The sequence below is a fragment of the Rhincodon typus genome, chromosome 35, assembly GCF_021869965.1.
Source record: "Rhincodon typus isolate 14 chromosome 35, sRhiTyp1.1, whole genome shotgun sequence".
Lineage (NCBI taxonomy): Eukaryota > Metazoa > Chordata > Chondrichthyes > Orectolobiformes > Rhincodontidae > Rhincodon > Rhincodon typus.
This window is the reverse complement of record NC_063366.1, coordinates 18,257,072-18,275,165: the sequence shown is the minus strand read 5'-3', so window position 1 is coordinate 18,275,165 and position 18,094 is coordinate 18,257,072. Positions and strand designations below refer to the sequence as shown.

At 47.8% G+C, this 18,094-nt stretch overlaps 1 protein-coding gene across 1 annotated transcript; it reads left to right on the top strand.

Annotated features, from left to right (window-relative positions):
• Positions 1 to 4,024: 4,024 nt before the first annotated feature.
• Positions 4,025 to 15,578, top strand: LOC109936084 (chronophin-like). Its single transcript, XM_020534697.2, has 2 exons — positions 4,025 to 5,360; positions 14,967 to 15,578. The coding sequence occupies exons 1-2, from the start codon at positions 4,634 to 4,636 to the stop codon at positions 15,299 to 15,301; spliced, it is 1,062 nt and encodes a 353-aa protein (XP_020390286.2). The 5' UTR covers positions 4,025 to 4,633; the 3' UTR covers positions 15,302 to 15,578.
• The last annotated feature ends 2,516 nt before the right edge of the window (positions 15,579 to 18,094 follow it).

Here is an 18,094-nt window from a genome sequence, read left to right as displayed (position 1 = left end):
ATGGTGGTCTCTCGGTGGGCTGGCATGGTGGTCTCTCAGTGGGCTGGTGTGGTGGTCTCTCAGTGGCCTGGCATGGTGGTCTCTTGGTGGGTTGGCATGGTGGTCTCTCGGTGGGCTGGCATGGTGGTCTCTCGGTGTGCTGGCGTTGTGGTCTCGGTGGCCTGATGTGGGGGTCTCTCGGTGGGCTGGCATGGTGGTCTCTTGGTGGGCTGGCGTGGCAGTTCCTCAGTGGGCTGGCATGGCGGTCTCTCTGAATTCCATAGAGTCATGACTCTTTGAGAGAAGTAATTTCCTCCTCATCTCTGTTTTAAATCTGCTACTGCCTTGTCCTAAAACAGTGACCTCTTTATTCTAGATTGCCCTACAAGAGGAAACATTCTCTCTATGTCTATTCTGTCAATACCCCCTCACCATCTTATATGCCTCAGTTAGATTTCCTCTCATTCTTCTAAACTCTAGTGAGCAGAGACCTAAACTGCTCAATCTGTCCTCATAGGACAAGCTGTTCACCTTTTGAGTTAATCTAATGAACTTTCCCTGAACTGTCTGCAACTGGAGGGTTGGGATAGACATATTTTTGACCTCTCCAGGGCATGTAAAGTTTGTGGGAAACATGGAGTAATGACAAAGCAGGCTTGATGGGCTGAATGGTCAGCTCCTTCTCCACTCTCTTATGTTCCTGTCACCCACTGGATAGCAGTCAGGAGCTTCCTGACCTGTTCCCATGTTCTCATTCCCTCAACTAGCATGTTGAGACCCTTTCCCCCATCCAGTCCAAGTACCTTCTCTAACTGAGACAAGCTGACTCCCCTAGGATCAGGCCATGAACCTGCCTGGTAGGGTCGGGTGGCGGGGGTGGGGTTGTGGTTTAGCAGGGATTGGGATTATTTTGCTGTGTCTCATTCAGGTAGGAATCCCACTGGATCAGATGGAACACCAGTTGATAGTTTACACTCCACCTGATCATAAATTCCAGTGACATCAATGGAGCTCAGTGTTAAATGTAAAGCCAACATCACCCTGTACCCTGGCATCCATGCAAAGGGTGGCTCAGGTTAAAATTGCTCCTGTACCCAGGAAATTAGGAACAGGGGGTGGGGGTGGGGTGCATTGAGACTGGTCTGTGACCTACACCCCATCTTTATCATTCACACCCTCTGGCTAGCCAATATTAGTCACTCTCCGATTTAACATTAATTGTCCATTACGCAAAAATTTCAATCTTCCATCTTTGTGCTTCAAAGGCCTTCAGCAGGACCTAGTAAAATGTTCGGTGCAGGATGTCTTGGGAGATTGTGGGGTACGGTTGATGGTGCATGTCCTTCATCAGATTTTCACACGGTGTGATTTTATTAGATATGACACTCTAGGGTTTCCACGACCTTAGCCCAGGCCTGCAGGACCTTTTGGTGCCTCGAATTGGATTTTCCCTGACACTGGGCACGATGATATTCCTTCTTCCTCTGCTTCACCACCCTCTTCGCCGAAGCCTCCAGCTTAACCAGATCCGCGAGGGTGAAGGGCTCATCTTCCACCAACTCCTGCACCAGCCTCAGCGTCTGGAGGTAGCCGATGCCATCCTTGCGCCAGATGTAGGACCAGTCTAGGACGTGGGTGCCCTCTCTGTGTGCCCGCTGCAGGTCGTTCCTCCAGCGCTGGAGAGTGCCGTGATAGCCCCGGACGCGGTGCAACACCGAGAAGAAAGTCTCGAAGAAGAGGTGCTCGTCATTCTTCTTACTTTGCCAATCGATCTCCTGTACGCCGTCAGACCTGTCCTTTTCCTCCTCCTGCTCCTGGCTCACCGTCCTGTAGCCCTGTCTCCCGTACTGCAGCCAATTCGCGATTGACTGGGGGTCGTGTCCATCGCTCAGCTCCCGGTAGCCGCGTATAACAGGCTGGACGCTGGCAACAGGCGGTAGGGTCCCCGCTCTGGGAGAGGGGACCACGATGGGCTCGGGGTCCGAGGACGGATCTCCACATAGCTCGCTCCAGTTACAGCCCATTCTCGGCTCCCCCCGGCTGTTAGAGAGTTGACACCGTCCTTCCGTCCCAATCCCTCCCCGGCCCAGCCCTTTAATCTGACGTGGTGGTTAAATTTCGTTTTCCTCTGGGTCAGCTGCTGCTGATTCCTTGTACTTTCGATTTTGAGGAGGCTACGTGCTCAGATCTCAAAAGTCTCGAACAAAACAAAACTTTTCTTTTCAGATTCAATCTCTCCGGGAGGTGGGGGAGGGAGGGCGGTGGAGTTGATGGGGGTAGGGGAGGGAGGTGGGGAGGGGGCAAGGAAGAATAAAAAACGCGGATGCTGGAAGACAAGAACAAAACCAGAAAAATTGTTGGAGAAGCTCAGCAGGCCTGGAAGCGACAGAGAGAGAGTGAGAGGGAGAGAGAGAGAAAGAAAGCAGAGTGTCAGGTCGACTGACCCTTCTTCAGAGCTGATGGGAGCTAGGAAAGAGTTGGTGTATGTGCCCAACATGATCTCATTGAATCGCATTAGAAAAAAGGGGCTGAATGGCCTCCTCTTGTTCCCAATTTCCTGGGCACCGGAGCAATTTTAACCTGAGCTACCCTTTGGATCACTGCCAGGGTACAGGGTGATGCTGGCTTTACCTTTAACCCTGAGGCTCCATTGAGGTCACTGTAGTTTACCATCGGGTGGATTGTAAAATATGAACTGGTGTTTCCATCTGCTCCAATGGGATTCCTGCCTGCATCAGTAGAATGGCCCCCAATTCCGCTCCCCCGCTCCTCACCCCAACCAGCAGATTCATCACCTGATCCTAGGGGAGTCAGTCTCATTTGGGGAAGATGGGGGGCGGGTGGGCAAAAGTCTCCTCAAAGGGTGGAGGGGGGTGATGGAGTAAAGGATGGGTGGAGGGGGGTGATGGAGTAAAGGATGGGTGGAGGTGAAACCCAGGGAGAGGGGGAAAACAACAGCTGAGCGGACAATGGAATGGGTAAAAGTCAATCTTGGGTGGAATCAATGGGGACCATTAATAGCTGACAATGTGTTGGTTTTGCTAGCAGCCTGGTTGTGGTGGTTTGGGATAAGGACATGAGAGAAGGCGCTCAGTTAAGGACACGAGATTTAATACAGGGCAGTCTGAAGTTGAATGATCTATTAAAACCGCCGGCCTCACTGCAAGATAGGTGAACAAAACTTTGGGAAACATTGAGGACTCCTGTCTCCTCTCAAGTCCCACAGAAAATGTCAATCTCCCTACAACCAACGATGTTTGCAAAATACTCAATGCCCACCCTCTGAAATGGAAGATGTGGAGTTCCACTGATCAGCCCAACTGTAAGTGAAGACTATCCTCCTCACTTTTTACCACCCATCAATTTTTGTGTCATTGGTGCACTCAATGACCAACCCTCCTGCATTCAAGTCGAAATCATTAAATACACCACAAAAAGCAAGGGCTCAAACACTGATCCCTATGGAATCTCACTGGACACATACTTCCAGTCACAAAAGCACAGCACACCACCATCACCCTCTGCTTCCTGCCACTTTGCCAATTGGTACAATTTGCCAATTCTGGATCCAGTTAGCCCTGGTTCCCAAGGGGTTTTACCTTCACTGTCAGTCTCCCGTATGCAATACCTCATGAAAAGCCCTGCTGAAGTCTAACTAGACTAAATTGAACGCAGAGACAACAAGGTGCAGGGCTGGATGAACACAGCAGGCCAAGCAGCATCATAGGAGCAGAGAGGCTGACGTTTCGGGCCTAGACCCTTCATCAGAAAAGGGGGAGGGGAAGGGGGTTTTGAAATAAATAGGGAGAGAGTGGGAGGCGGATAGAATAGGGATAGAGGAGAGGATAGGTGGAGAGGAAATAAACAGGTCGAAGAGGCGGGGATGGAGCCAGTAAAGGTGAGTGTAGGTAGGGAGTTAGGAAGGGGATAGGTCAGTCCAGGGAGGACGGACAGGTCAAGGGGGCGGGATGAGGTTGGTCGGTAGGAGATGGAGGTGCGGCTTGAGGTGGGAGGAGGGGATAGGTGGGAGGAAGAACAGGTTAGGGAGGCAGGGACGAGCTGGACTGGTTTTGGGATGCGGTAGGGGGAGGGGAGATTTTGAAACTTGTGAAATCCACGTTGATACCATTGGGCTGCAGGGTTCCCAAGCGGAATATGAGTTGCTGTTCCTGCAACCTTCGGGTGGCATCGTTGTGGCACTGCAGGAGGCCCAGGATGGACATGTCGTCTGAGGAATGGGAGGGGGAGTTGAAATGGTTCGCGACTGGGAGGCGCAGTTGTTTGTTGCGAACAGAGCGTAGGTGTTCTGCAAAGCGGTCCCCAAGTCTCCGCTTGGTTTCCCCGATGTAGAGGAAGCCACACCGGGTACTACAGCCTAGGTTACTGCAGAAAATAAACAACAAGCCGACTCCTCGTTCATTGGTTACATTGGACGTCGATCAAAATTAGTGTTCCGCCACAACCCCGGCAGCCGGGACAAACGTCACGCCGTTGATTGTGATTGGATGCACGGCATACGTCGGGCAGCCGGGATCCCGCCTTCCTCCGCGGAGAAACATCCAATCAGCGCCAGGCTTTTCGGAAGAGACTGTCTGTGGTTGGTCGGTAGTGGAACGAAGGCGGGGTTTGTGGCGCGGCAGTCGCGACGGACGCCATGACGATTGGCTGCGCCAGGCTGTCAATCGGAGCGTGCCCACGCCCCGTTGCCCTTCTCAACATGGCGGCGGCCGGTAGGGCCGGTCTGGCTCCGGCGCGGAGCTGCTGCCGGCGGCTGAGCTGCGAGAGCGGGGCCCGGGAGCTGCTGCTGGGCGCCGTGGACAGCTTCGTGCTGGACTGCGACGGGGTGCTGTGGAAAGGCCGGGACGGGGTGCTGAGCGGCGCGGCCGAGCTGCTGGGCCGGCTGCAGGCGCTGGGCAAGCGGGTCTACCTGCTGAGCAACAACGGCAGCTGCACGGCCGGGGGCCTGCTCGACAAATGCCGGCGCCTGGGCCTACCCGTGCGGGCCCGGCAGCTCCTCAACACGGCCCGCTGCTCGGCCCTGTACCTGCGGCAGGCCCTGGCCCCGGCCCCATCCCCATCCTCGGCCCCGACCGTCTATGTGCTGGGTAGCCCCGGGCTGCGCTCCGAGCTAGCGGCGGTCGGCCTGCGGGCTCTGGGAGGAGGCGAACACCCCGGGGAAGAGGAGGAGGAGGAGGAGGAGGAGGAGGAGGAGGTCGTCGCGTCTTCCGCCGGGGTCAGGGCCGTCCTGGTCGGCTACGACGAGGGGTTCAGCTTCGGCCGGCTGTCCCGGGCGTGCGGCTTCTTGCAGGACCCTCGCTGCCTCTTCGTGGCCACCGACCCCGACCCCTGGCACCCCCGGGAAGGAGGGAGGGTGGTCCCAGGTGAGAGCCGCCGCGGGCCGGGGAGGTTTCTGGGCGAAATGTTAACTTGGAAACACTCTGACGTCCCCGTCCAACTCCCGAGCATTGATACTGAATTGTCACCCCGCTCACCAACAACTGATGTAACCCCCCTCCCTCCCCTAATCTCACCTTCCCCCACCACCCTGCACAATCATTCATAATCATTCCGTGACGGTGACACCCCCACCCCCTCAATTTCACTCCCCCCACCCCCATCTCAGTCCAGTTGCAATGCAATGTGGTCAGGTTAATGGCACCTGAAGTCCTTATTATTCCTGTGCCTGCTTTAATTTTTCTCTCTTTCCTTTCTCTGTAAACCTTCCAACTCTTGGTCTGTTCTAAATCCCTCATTTCTTTATTTGTTGGTAACTTGTGCCTTTTGCTGCCTAGACCTTTTGGCTGTGGAATACCTTCTTTTGGTTGGGTTACTCCTTTTGAGACAGGCCTAAAACCCTGCTGCTTTAACCAAGTGCCAGCTCACCTTGTCTGGCTCAGTGTCAAATGTTTCATCATACTCCTCCTAAAACCTCTGCCTGCTTTCCTGCGCTAAGGATGCTTTATGAATATGATTTCTTTCCTTATAGAGTGGAAGTCAGGTTCATCCTTGCTTTTGATGTGACTGCTGTAGCTTTCTTGTCCTGAGCCTGAAGGTTTTGGTTTAGTCTCGCTCCAGAGACTTCACAGCAGGAACTTTTTAGGGACCAGGAGTGTGCCAGTTGGTCAAATATTCTGATTGATCAAGAGGCCCACACAATCAATCTAAAAACAGACCCTGAGTAATGTAAGGTGTATACACGTGATTATTATACTTTATTTACAGCATATATTGCTTAAATAAGTCGCATTATTATTTAAGGTACAGAGCATTCTCACTGACTAATTGGAGATTATGATAATTGAGTAAAGTTCCTGTGTCTGACATATAATTTTTGACTTTATTGACAGTACCGGTTAAAATAGAGTTTGCTGGACATAATATAGGCTGACATTTCTAGCATGACACTGAGATGATGGAATCCTTTAGTTGAGATGTTAAAACAAGACACTTGGACCGCTTAGGTGCATTTGAAATACCTTCGTGCAATTTACAAGGGCAAAGGAGTCATTTCTGATGTCCCATCAAATATTTTCACTGGAGCCTAGGAGATTGCGAGAGGACCTTCTAGAAGTTTATAAAATAATGAGGGGTATGGATAGGGTTAATGGTACTTGTCTTTTCCCAAGGATGGGGATTTCAAAAGTAGGGGACACATTTTTATGATGAGAAGACATTAGCAAATTTCTTACCAAGTGGTTTGTGTATGGAATGAACTTCCTGAGGAAATAGTGAATGCGGGTACAATTACAATATTTAAAAGACATTTTGGGTAAGTGCATGAATAAGAAAGGTTTGGAGGGATATGAGCCAGGAGCAGGCAGGTGTGACTAGTTTAGTTTGGGATTATGTTTGGCATGGACTAGTTGGACTGAAGGGTCTGTTTCTGTGCCGTATGCTTCTATGACCTGTCCTCAATCAGTATCACTAAAACTAATTTTAGTTCACAGGGATTTGGACGGGTTAAGTGAATGGGCTAGAAAACGGCAAATGGAAAACAATGCGAATGTGTGAAGTTATCCACTTTGGTAGAAGAACAAAACTGCAGAATATTTCTTAAATGGAGGGAGGTTGGGAAGTGTGGTTGTCCAAAGGGACTCCTGGCCATCATTGTTAATGAGTCATTTGATTTTAAATGTAAAATGAAGCAAAGAACTGCTGGAGAAACTTAACAGGTCTGGCAGCATCTGTGGAGGAAAAGCAGAGATAACTGCCAGTTCTGAAGAACGGTCTGTGAATTTCAAATGTTAACTTTGCTTCTTCCACAGATGGCTGCCTGACCTGCTGTGTTTCTCCAGAAATTTCTGTACTTGAAGTTAGGTTCAGGAAGCAATTAGGAAGGCAAATGGTCTGTTGGCCTACATTGAAAGGGATTTAAGTACAAGTTGGCACAGTGGTTAGCACTGTTCTCTCTCAAGGCCAGGGACATGGGATTGATTCCAGCCTTGTGTGGAGTTTGCATATTCTCCATGTCTGCATGGGTTTCTGCCAGGTGCTGGAGTTTTCAGTCGAAAGATGTGCAGGTTAGGTAGATTGGCCATGCTAAACTACCCCATAGTGTTCAGGGATGTGTAGGTTAGGTGGGTTACCAATTGCAAATGCAGAGCTAGGTCTGGGTTGCATGTTTTTGAGGGTTGGTGCAGACTTGATGGGCCAAATGGCCTTTGTTTGCACTGTGATAGGTAAAGGTGTCTATGATAGGTAGAGGTGTCTTGCTGTTGTAATAGAGATTGCATCTGAAGTATTGTATCCAGTTTTTGACCACCTTATCTAATCAGGAATGTACTTTGAGAAAATGCATCAGACGTTCCCCAGGCTAATCCTGAGGCTGACGTGATTCCCCTATCAATAGGGATCAAGGAAAACTGAGTTTGTCTTCTCGAGTGTTTTAAAAACAGCAGAATCTTACAGGATGGGTTTAGATAGGATATGTTTCCTAGCAGGAGCGTGTAGACCCAGAGGATGTCTCAAAATAAAAGGCAGGCCATTTAGGGCTGAAATGAGGAAGAAGATGATGAATCTTTGGAATTCTCTACCCCAGAGGACTCTGGAAGATGAATCGTTGTCTTGAACAAACAGAAATATGTAGGTTTCTGGAGACTAATGACATCAAGGGATGCTACGAAAGGGAAGTAATATGAAAGTAGCTGATATTCTGTGATTAAATTAAGTTAACCATGCTTAGCGATCTACTCCTGTTCTTGTGTTACTAGTTATCTGGTTGCTTATGGGCATTGCTGTCTTGCATGCTTCCTGTGTTACAAGTTTTAAATCAGCTTTAAAATAGTTATGGAAAAAGACAGACCTGATCTAAAAGTTACGGTTCTAAGTTGGAGGAAGGCCAATTTTGATGGTATTAGGCAAGAAGTTTCAAAAGTTGGTTTGGGGTAGATATTTGCAGGTAAAGGGACGGCTGGAAAGTGGGAAGCCTTCAAAAAGGAGATAATAAGTGACAGTATGTTCCTGTTGGGGTGAAGGGCAAGGTAAATGAGTTTAATTTAGATAAATGTGAGGTGTTGCATTTTGGAAAGGCAAATCCGGGCTGCACTTATACACCTAATGGTGTAAGGTCCTGGGGAGTGTTGCTGAACAAAGAGACCTTGGAGCACAGGTTCGTCATTCCTTGAAAGCTGTCACAAGTAGACAGGGTGGTGAAGAAGGTGTTTGATACTCTTGTCTTTATTGGTCAGTGCGATGTGTATAGGAGTTGGGAGGTCATGTGGCTGTACAAGACATTGGTTAGGTCACCTTTTTGGAATACTGCACTTGATTCTGGCCTTTCTGCTATAGGAACGATGTTGTGAAACGTGAAAGAGTGCAGAAAAGATTAACAAGGATGTTGCCAGGGTTGGAAGGTTTGAGCTAATGGGAGAAGTTGAATAGGCTGGGGCTGTTTTCATTGGAATGTTGGAGGCAGAGGAGTGACCTGATAGAGGTTTATAAGATCGCCAGGGGCACGGATAGAGTGAATAGTCGGGTCTCTTCCCAAGGGTGGGGGAGTCCAAAACTAGAGGGGCATAGGTTTAAGGTGAGAGGGGAAAGATTTAAAAAGGACCTTAGGGGCAACTTTTTCACACAGAGGGTAGTGCACGTATGGAATGAGTTGCCACAAGGAGTAGTGGAAGCTGGTACAATTACAACATTTGAATGGGTATATGAATTGGAAGGGTTTAGAGGGATATGGGTCAAATGCTGGCAAGTACGACTAAGTTAATATGGAATATCTGTTCAGCATGGACGAGTTGGACCGAAGGGTCTGTTTCCGTGCTGTACATCTCCATGACTGTAGGTGACTACACTTCAAAAAGATTTCACCATTATCTGTATGGTGCTTTGGAACACCCTGACGTCATGGAAGGTTCTATGAGTGTCATTTTTGACACCCTTTTATTTGTTGTTTGCTTTTGGTGACATGGATTTTACTTGCTCCTGTTTGTCAATGAGGTGACCAGAATGTGTTGGTTATGACAGAAGGGCAGACTAATGCCCCTGATATGAGTGTTCAAATCCCACCACTGTATTTTGGGGAATTTAAATTTAATTAGTCAATCTGGAATTGAATTTCAGTATCGGTAATGTTGTCCATGAGGCCACCACATTGTCATGAAAAACTCATTCGGCAGTAACTTTCAGGGATGGGGACTTGCCTCCTTTGATGGGTTTGCATGTGACTCTAGACTGAGGGCAAAGTGAAATCGAAAAGGTTGTAGTTTGGAGGGGGAGGGGGAGGGTGAGGCTGTACAGAAAGCTATTAATAATGGGCGGGTCCTTCATGTCACAAAGCTTTTCGGAACCAATGAAGCTTTTTTATGAGCATGCTGTACTGCGCAATAGGAAGTACAGTGGTCAGCACAATAGTGCAGTGAGGTTATTGCAAAATCACTCCACTGTAGATGCTGGAAATCTGAAATAAAAACAAAGGGGTGGAAATACTCTGCAGGTCTGGCCGCATCTATGGAGAGAGAAATTGACAATGTTTTGAATCCAGTACGACTCTGCTATGAAACTGAACAGTTGTCGTAATGGTCTAAACATTAACTCTTTCTCTCTCTTCACGGATGCTGTGGAGCAAGCTGAGTGCTTCCAGCATTTTTTTAAAATGTGAGATTGTCTGTCCACTCGTGAAGGCAGATAGAGCCTTGGTTTAATAGCTCATTTGAGGGAGGGGTGTCTGTGCTGTTGGCGCACTCCTGCAATACCGTTTAGTGTCTGGGAAGAAAATTGAAGCCACCAGCTACCAGTTTAGCAGAGAGAGCTACCACAGAGCCATACCTGAGACCAGTGTCCAAGATGCCAGCTGGTTTAAGTCTCCTTCCATTTGAGATGGCCATCAGCCTCTTTAGTCTGCATGGTTTATTTTCCAATCCTTTCAATCTTTCTTTAAACTTTCAATCAGTTTAAAGCTAAGCACTCTTTGCATTGTCTGTGTAAAGATTACTTCTGTTTGTGCTACGTGTGAGGGAAGTGTTGCTGTGGCCAATTTATAAAGCCCTGCGCATTAACGTTTTACCTCTGACCCCCTGAGTGAACCCCAACCTGTGTTTAAACAACTCCTTTAACTTGAGTGAAATGTCTGAGGCGTGTTTGGTGAGTGTTCTCAAACAAAAATATGACGCTATACCACAGCGACATGATGATAATGTCCAGGCTGGGGGCACGGGTGGTCGTGGATTTTAGTTTCAGTTAACGAAACTCAAATGGGAAGACAGATTGTTGCAAAAAACTCATCTGGTTGATTAGCATCCTTTCGGGAAGGAAATCATTACCCCAACTGGCCTACATGTGACTCCTGACCCACTGTAATGTGGATGACTTTGAGCTACCCTCCGAAATGGCCCAGTGATAGGCCAGATGTCTGCCTTGCCAGTGCCACACTCGTCCCATAAAATCTCAATGCTTCTTTTTAAGAAAAAGCGTGAGAACTTAGGACGAGTGAGGGGGTGCGTTTTAAAAGATAGATGAGTAGAAATGAAATTCCAGAGTTTGCAGCCCAGGCAGAAGCACCAGTCAGGGGGGCAGTGATGGAAATTGGGGAGGTGTGCAAGGCCACTCGCTGACAAGTTACAGTGGGCCAGGTGGAGCCTAATTTTCCGGTGGCTGCAACTCCTGTGAATTAACTTGGGTGTACGTTGCCCCAAGAGATTTGGCCACTTAACCTGAAGCAGAAAAATCGGTGAAAGGGACAAATCGCGGCCAATAATCCGGAAACGCAGCCACTGCTTTCCGACACACCGGCAGTGTTGCTCCTGCTGATTGCTGAAATACTAGAGGTTCCTGCTATAGGACATATATCAGAGGAGGTTAGTTTCCCCTTAGGATACCCTTCCAGTTAAAATCGCAGCTGCCGACTTCGGGAGGGTAGGACTTTGCTAAGTCTGCTGTTGAGAAGAATTGGACCAGTTACTCTTGTTGCTCTCTGCTTCATCAAAAACACAGCAAATTACAGACACTACATTCACTCCCAGTGCAGCTTTGTAATGTGTAATAAAGCTCCGTTGGCTGATTGAGCAAGGACCTCTTGGCGGTATGCTGTAAGGAAGTAATTTGTTCCTCAGTAAGATATGGATCCCACGTTTGTCTATTTGTAATTTTGTGTTGAATTTGTTGGCTGCAGTTACCTTCATTTCCCATTCATGTTTTCAACTCTTTCTAAATATTGACCTTGCTAATCCGGCGTTTCGGGACCACCACTTTGTATGCCTCCGGATTTCCGGCTTCATATGACCGCAAAGCGGTCCTCGGGCCATCGATGGTAATGGGTTCTGCCTAGGTTTGTGTCGGGAAATTGTGTAGGTAACTCCCCTCCAGCGACTTCAGCACCCAATCCAGGCTGAAATTGCCAACATGGTACCGAACGAAGGGGGGAGGGAGGGTCTTCAACAGAAATGTTAAACCAAGGCTCCGTCTCTCTCTCTCTGCCCACGTGGAGGTTCCCGTTGCAGTACCTTGAAGAAAAGCCAGCCTCTTACCCTAGCAGGTCAGCCAGCATAAAAAGATGAACTGTGAAGAAGGTTAAGAGGTGACTTAATAGAAACATACAAGATGATCAGAGGATTAGATAGGGTGGACAGTGAGAGCCTTTTTCCTCGGATGGTGATGGCTAGCACGAAGGGACATAGCTTTAAATTGAGGGGTGATAGATATAGGACAGATGTCGGAGGTAGGTTCTTTACTCAGAGTAGTAAGGGCGTGGAATGCCCTGCCTGCAAAAGTAGTAGACTCGCCAACTTTAAGGGCATTTAAATGGTCATTGGATAAACATATGGATGATAATGGAATAGTTTAGGTTAGATGGGCTTCAGGTTGGTTTCACAGGTTGGCGCAACATCAAGGGCTGAAGGGCCTGTGTACTGCGCTGTAATGTTCTATGTTCTATGGTGATTGCCACCTTGCTGGTTGTGGGGGCTTGTACCCAAACTGGCCGCCACGCTTCCTACATTTCCTCAGTAATTGCAGTTCGATTAGACTTGGAATCCTTTGACCTGGAATGTGGGGTTATGTAAGGCTGCTGTACAAACATTGTTTCCTGTTTAGTTTGTAGAAGCAAACTTTCCCTCCTGCCCTTGCTTTTATTTCCAGTTCACAAGGGTAAATCCACTTGCCACCATTCCTTTCTGAAATAACATGGGGATCATTTGTTTCAGAGATAGTAGGAACTGCAGATGCTGGAGAATCCAAGATAACAAGGTGTGGAGCTGGATGAACACAGCAGGCCAAGCAGCATCAGAGGAGCAGGAAGGCTGACATTTTGGGCGTTTCTGAAGAAGGGTCTAGGCCAGAAACGTCAGCCTTCCTGCCCCTCTGACGCTGCTTGGCCTGCTGTGTTCATCCAGCTCCACACCTTGTTATCTCTGGGGATCATTTGTCAGCTGAAGCCGGGGTTGATATCTGACAGACGTTACCTCCAACAGAGCAGCCTCCGAGCCAGTATTGAGAGCATTGGTCCAGATTTTATGGTACTTGAGCCCACAGTCTTCTGAGTCAGAAACGAGAGAGCTGAGATGTGTCGGTGGATGAGGTGCTCAGTTAGGAGTTGGTGTTTGGGAAGGTGGTGGTGGGCGATTGGGTTAGCTCAGTTGGCTGGACAATTGGTTTGCGTTGCAGTGATGCCGACTGCATGGATTCGATTCGCATAGTGGCTGGCGTTACCGTGAAGGTCCACATTCTCCTCAACCTTGCCTGAAGCATGATGACCCTCCGGTTAAACTCGCTGCCGGTTGTCTTTCCCTAATGAGAGAGCAGCCCTCTTGTGCTACTCTTGGTTTTTGGGAGGATAAGCGCAGAAAGTCATTTTCCCGATAGCTTTTAAAACGTTGCTCAGGTAGGTCCCAATAGCTTGAGGCATTGTTGGCTTGATAATTTTTCTCCTTGCTTTTCTTTCAGTTAAACCTACCACAAAACTGCTTAAACAAGCCAGTCAAGCAGAATGCTGATGTAAGATGTCAACATTTTTACAAGGGCAGTGTGTACCCAGAAGTCTAGAAGATCCATCTGAAAGTGAGCCTTGGGCCAGCATTCCTAGGGAATTACGCAGCAATAGTCAGCTCAACTCAGCAATTCAATGCTTCTTCCACCCGTTTTTCATTGAACCCCATCAGCAAATCCTTTTTATTATCTAGCTTCCCCTAAAATGCACCCCCTCGCCACTTCCCTCAACGTAGGTCTGAAGTGCATTGTGTCTGTGCGTGGTGGAGGCAAACTGGCTTTCTGTTTTCGTGGGAGAGTCGGCCCGTTATCTGAAAAGGAGCCGTGGCAAGGCTCTGGGGAGAATGAAAGTAAAGTTGCTCATTCGGAGAGCAACTTTGGATTAATAGGGCTGGTGCTGTGTCAAATCAGTGAACTGTTTCATATGGTAGGGAGTTCCACACATTAACTCAAGTTGTTTCTTTTGGTTTCCCTGTTGTGCTTATAGGCGACTATTTTTCATGTTCCACCCACCATCACACCCTCGTTCTGATTCACCCACAACTGGAAATATCTTTACTTTCCCTATCACATTTTCCCTGATCTCAAACTGCTCTTATCAGGTCACTTTTTTTTTTTGAGTGAGTCCCGAACTGTTCAGCCTTAGTTATAAACGCTCAGTTTTGGTAACATATGTTAACTGTTTTTGTTGCTGCAAATTCTCCAGTACCTTTTTTATATTGTTTTTAATTAATACCAGATTGAAAGTGTGCACAACTCCACTTGTGGTCTCTAGGACCTCTACCAATCTGAAAAAAGTTTCTGGGCTGAAAGTTTACTTCAAATGTTTTCTCCCTGGAAAGGGGCTCCCATACTTTGCTTGCTGCTTTTTGCGTGTCAGACTGGTGCAGCAGTTAATATTACATCTCTGTAGACCTGTTGTCTCTTGCATGTCTTTGCTCCATTTAGGTTCTTGTCTGTGGAAATGAACAGAATACTCATAAGAAAAAATGTTATCCATGATTGATGTGGCGCTACAGGAATTGGGTGGAGGGGTGGGAGAAATTTGGTTTTGGGTGGAATGCTGTTCAAAGGGTTGGTGCAGACTCAATAGGCCAAATAGCCACTATCTTTGTTTTTATAGAATCCCTATAGTGTGGAAACAGGCCCTTCGGCCCAATAAGTCCACACCGACCCTCGGAGCATCCCACCCAGACCCATCCCCATATAACCCACCTAATCTACACACTCCTGAACACTACGGGCTATTTTAGCATGGCCAACCCACCCTAACCTGCATATCTTTGGGCTGTGGGAGGAAACCGGAGCATCTGGAGTAAACCCACGCAGACACAGGGAGAATGTGCAAACTCCACACACAGTTGCCCGAGGGTGGTATCGAACCCGGGTCCCTGGCGCTGTGAGGCAGCTGTGCTAACCACTGTGACACCGTGCCTCCCCGCACCTTAGGATTCTGTTCTACAAAGTGGGGTGGTAATGAGACGGGGAGGGGGTGTTTCGGGGCACTGGGAATTGAATTGAATCAAATCATTCCTCCCTCCTTCTCCCACCGTTTCTCCTCCCAGGTACTGGCAGCCTAACAGCAGCCCTCGAGGTGGCCTCTGGCCGCAAGGCCGCGGTCGTCGGAAAGCCCGGCCGGTTTATGTTTGACTGCATCGCCAGCGAAGGAGGGGAAGGTGCCGTTGATCCCTCCCGGGCCCTGATGGTGGGCGACCGCCTGGAGACGGACATCCTGTTTGGCGCCAACTGCGGGATGTGGACGGTGCTGGCGTTGACCGGCGTCTCCAGTCTGCAGGATGTCCACGCCAAGATGGCCAGCGAGCTTCCGCAGCACAAGAAGATGGTGCCAGACTTCTACGTGGATAGTATCGCCGATTTCCTTCCCCTGCTGAGTGGCTGACTGCAGAGGAGAGTAACTCTGGTGCTGGTGACCATCACCTGGCTCCATAGTCTAGGACTTGCATGGTACTGGAGCTGCTTTTCGACAGGCCAGTGTCCCGCGTAACCTTTTTTCGGGGGCTGTCGGAGTCTGTGCAGGTGCCTTGAGGTTGACCACAAAAACCAGCTTTGGCCAACTAACTGAGGACCAAGAGGAGGTGCTGACTAGAATCAAGGGTTTCTTTTCTTGATGTTTTGTACTAATCAATGAGTGATTTAATAAAAGTGTAGTTCCTTGACATGGTGATACAGAGAAGCCCATCTTCATTTATTAAAAAGGGGTTTCCAGCCCTGCAAAACTCCAGGTTATCTGCACTCCAGATCCTGCCTCTTGGGCAACCTCTATTTTTTAACCGCTCCAGAATTGGTGCCCATGCCGTCAGCTGCCTTGCAACGCCTTTATGTTCTACATTTCCCTCCTGGATGCCTCTGCACAGGTATCGGCTGTTGCTTACGGCAATTGCAAGACACTGATTTTCAGGAGAAAGTCAAACCAGCTGTGGCACACCATGCCGGTGAGCTCCTGGCCAAGACCAGCGAATCCTACCTTGGCCCCCACATGTGGTTTGTGATTTGATCCTTTTGTTTCGATCAACAATGACTCTGTGTTGCAGGTAATTCTCTAGAGATGTGATGAAGTGTTGTTGGTGTAGGTGGAGAACGTAGCCCAAAGGTTAGACCCATATCTGCTCGCAACAAAGTTAGGAATCAAGTCCACGAGCAAAAAATGATGGAAGTCGTAATGCTTTTCTGCAATCACATTCCAATTACAGATTTAAATGTTTTCATTGATTAAGATAAAGGTAGATATATGGAATTATTTCTGAGATGAGTTATTTCTCCGACTAGTGGGACATTTTTCCAGCGCTCAAATATTTTCAATCAAATCATGCCAGGGACAAGTTGCCTCTTTCCCCTTCATCTAGAGCTGCCATCCTGGTCAATGAGGCAGTTCCGACAGAAGACCTGGTCGTTGGCCAAACTGGTTTTCTTTCTCCATTCTCTTGACCACACCTAGTTGTACAAAGCGCTGTCAGGGAGTTACAGGCTGCAGTTTTGGCGAATGCTGTAGAGTAGTCTGCTAAACTGCAGCCTGAGATTGGGAGGATTTTAAATTGTGGTAAAGGAGGGTGACAATTAACAAGGACCAATTTTTATAGATGCACCATAGAAAGCATTCTATCTGGATGCAGTATGCCTTGGTGCAGCAACTCCTTTGCCCAGGACCATAAGAAACTACACAGGGGTGTGAAGACAGCGCAGACGCGCAAACCAACCATTCATCCATTTACTCTATCTACACTTCTCGCTGCCTCGGAAAGGTGGCCAACATCATCAAAGACCCCTCCCACCCTGGTTATAATCTTTTCCAACCTCTTCCGTCGGGCAGAATGGACAAAATCTTAACCACACATACCAACAGGTTCAAGAACAGTTTCTTCCATGCTGTTATCAGACTGCTGAATGGAGCTCTCAAATTTCAAATCTCATTGATCTTGATTTTTGTGCACCTTCTCTGCAGCTGTAACTTTATTTCTTACTGCGTTCAATCACCCTATGACCTATTTTTGTATGGTATGATGTGCCTGTACTATATGCAAAACAAACCTTTTCACTGTACCTCGGTACACGTGACAACAATAAATCAAGGAATGAGAAAATAAGGGCAGATTAGCAGTAAGCATTAAAACATTTTAAATTATAGCAACGAAAATGGGAAGAGGTGAGAGGAAATGTTGGCCGGCCCGATAGAGATAGATGCATTAAAAAGGTGGAATAAAGAAATGGCAGACTATGAACAAACATTTTGCACATATTTCCAAAGATAACAGGAAACCAGTGGTCTGGTGATTGGCACACTTAAAAACAAAATCAGTGGAAGAAAGAGCTGTGGATGAATTAACAGGACCATGTGGTGACAAATCTCCTGGACCTTTCAACATGCATTGTGGGCTTGTAAAAGAGAGCTGCAGAAGCAATCAATCCACTGATGTTCCAGAGTTTCCTAAATTCTAGAATAGTTCCAAAGTATTGGGAGGGGACAAACACAAACTTGCTATTGTCATTGATAACTGGCCACTCAAATTGGCTTCACTTGTAAACAACCCTTTAGCTCCAAGCTTTGCTCGAACCCATTGTTACACAAACAGGGTTCACAGTAAATATCAAATCCCTTACAGCCTTGTAAAACCCTAGTTATAAACTGTTCGTTTTGTTTTCAGTCAACAGTTTGAAAAAAAAACACAAAAGTAAAATGTCAGGGCCGTTTCAAAGGCTATACGTGAGTGGAGAATTGTTCTAAGAATAAGAAACATCAGTTACATAGGTAGATAAGAGAAGCTGGAGTTATTCTCCTTGCATCGGAGAAGTTGAGAGAATAATTATTTTTTAAAAATTCAAAATGATAGTGGTTTAAATAATGGTTGGGAAGAAATTATCCCCTTAGGCAGCAGGATGAACAAGTAGAGAACACAGATTGTATATGTTGCTAATTATTACATGACAGTAAACCAATCATGATGTGAGAGAGAAAAAAAATTGGCGCAGTGTGTGGTTTGATTTGAAATGCATTGCCTCAGAGTGTGATGGAGGCAAGTTCGGTTGGCCAGTCAGAGAATTGCATAAAAACCTATCAGAGATAGTAGGAACTGCAGATGCTGGAGAATCTAAGACAACAAGGCATAGAGCTGGATGAACACAGCAGGCCAAGCAGCGTCATAGGAGCAGGAAGGCTGACGTTTCGGGCCTAGACCCT

Coding starts and splice junctions, on each gene's coding strand:
- LOC109936084 (XM_020534697.2), top strand. CDS start 4,634: ATGACGATTGGCTGCGCCAGGCTGTCAATCGGAGCGTGCCCACGCCCC. Junction 5,361..14,966: donor AGGAGGGAGGGTGGTCCCAG/GTGAGAGCCGCC, acceptor TTCTCCTCCCAG/GTACTGGCAGCCTAACAGCA.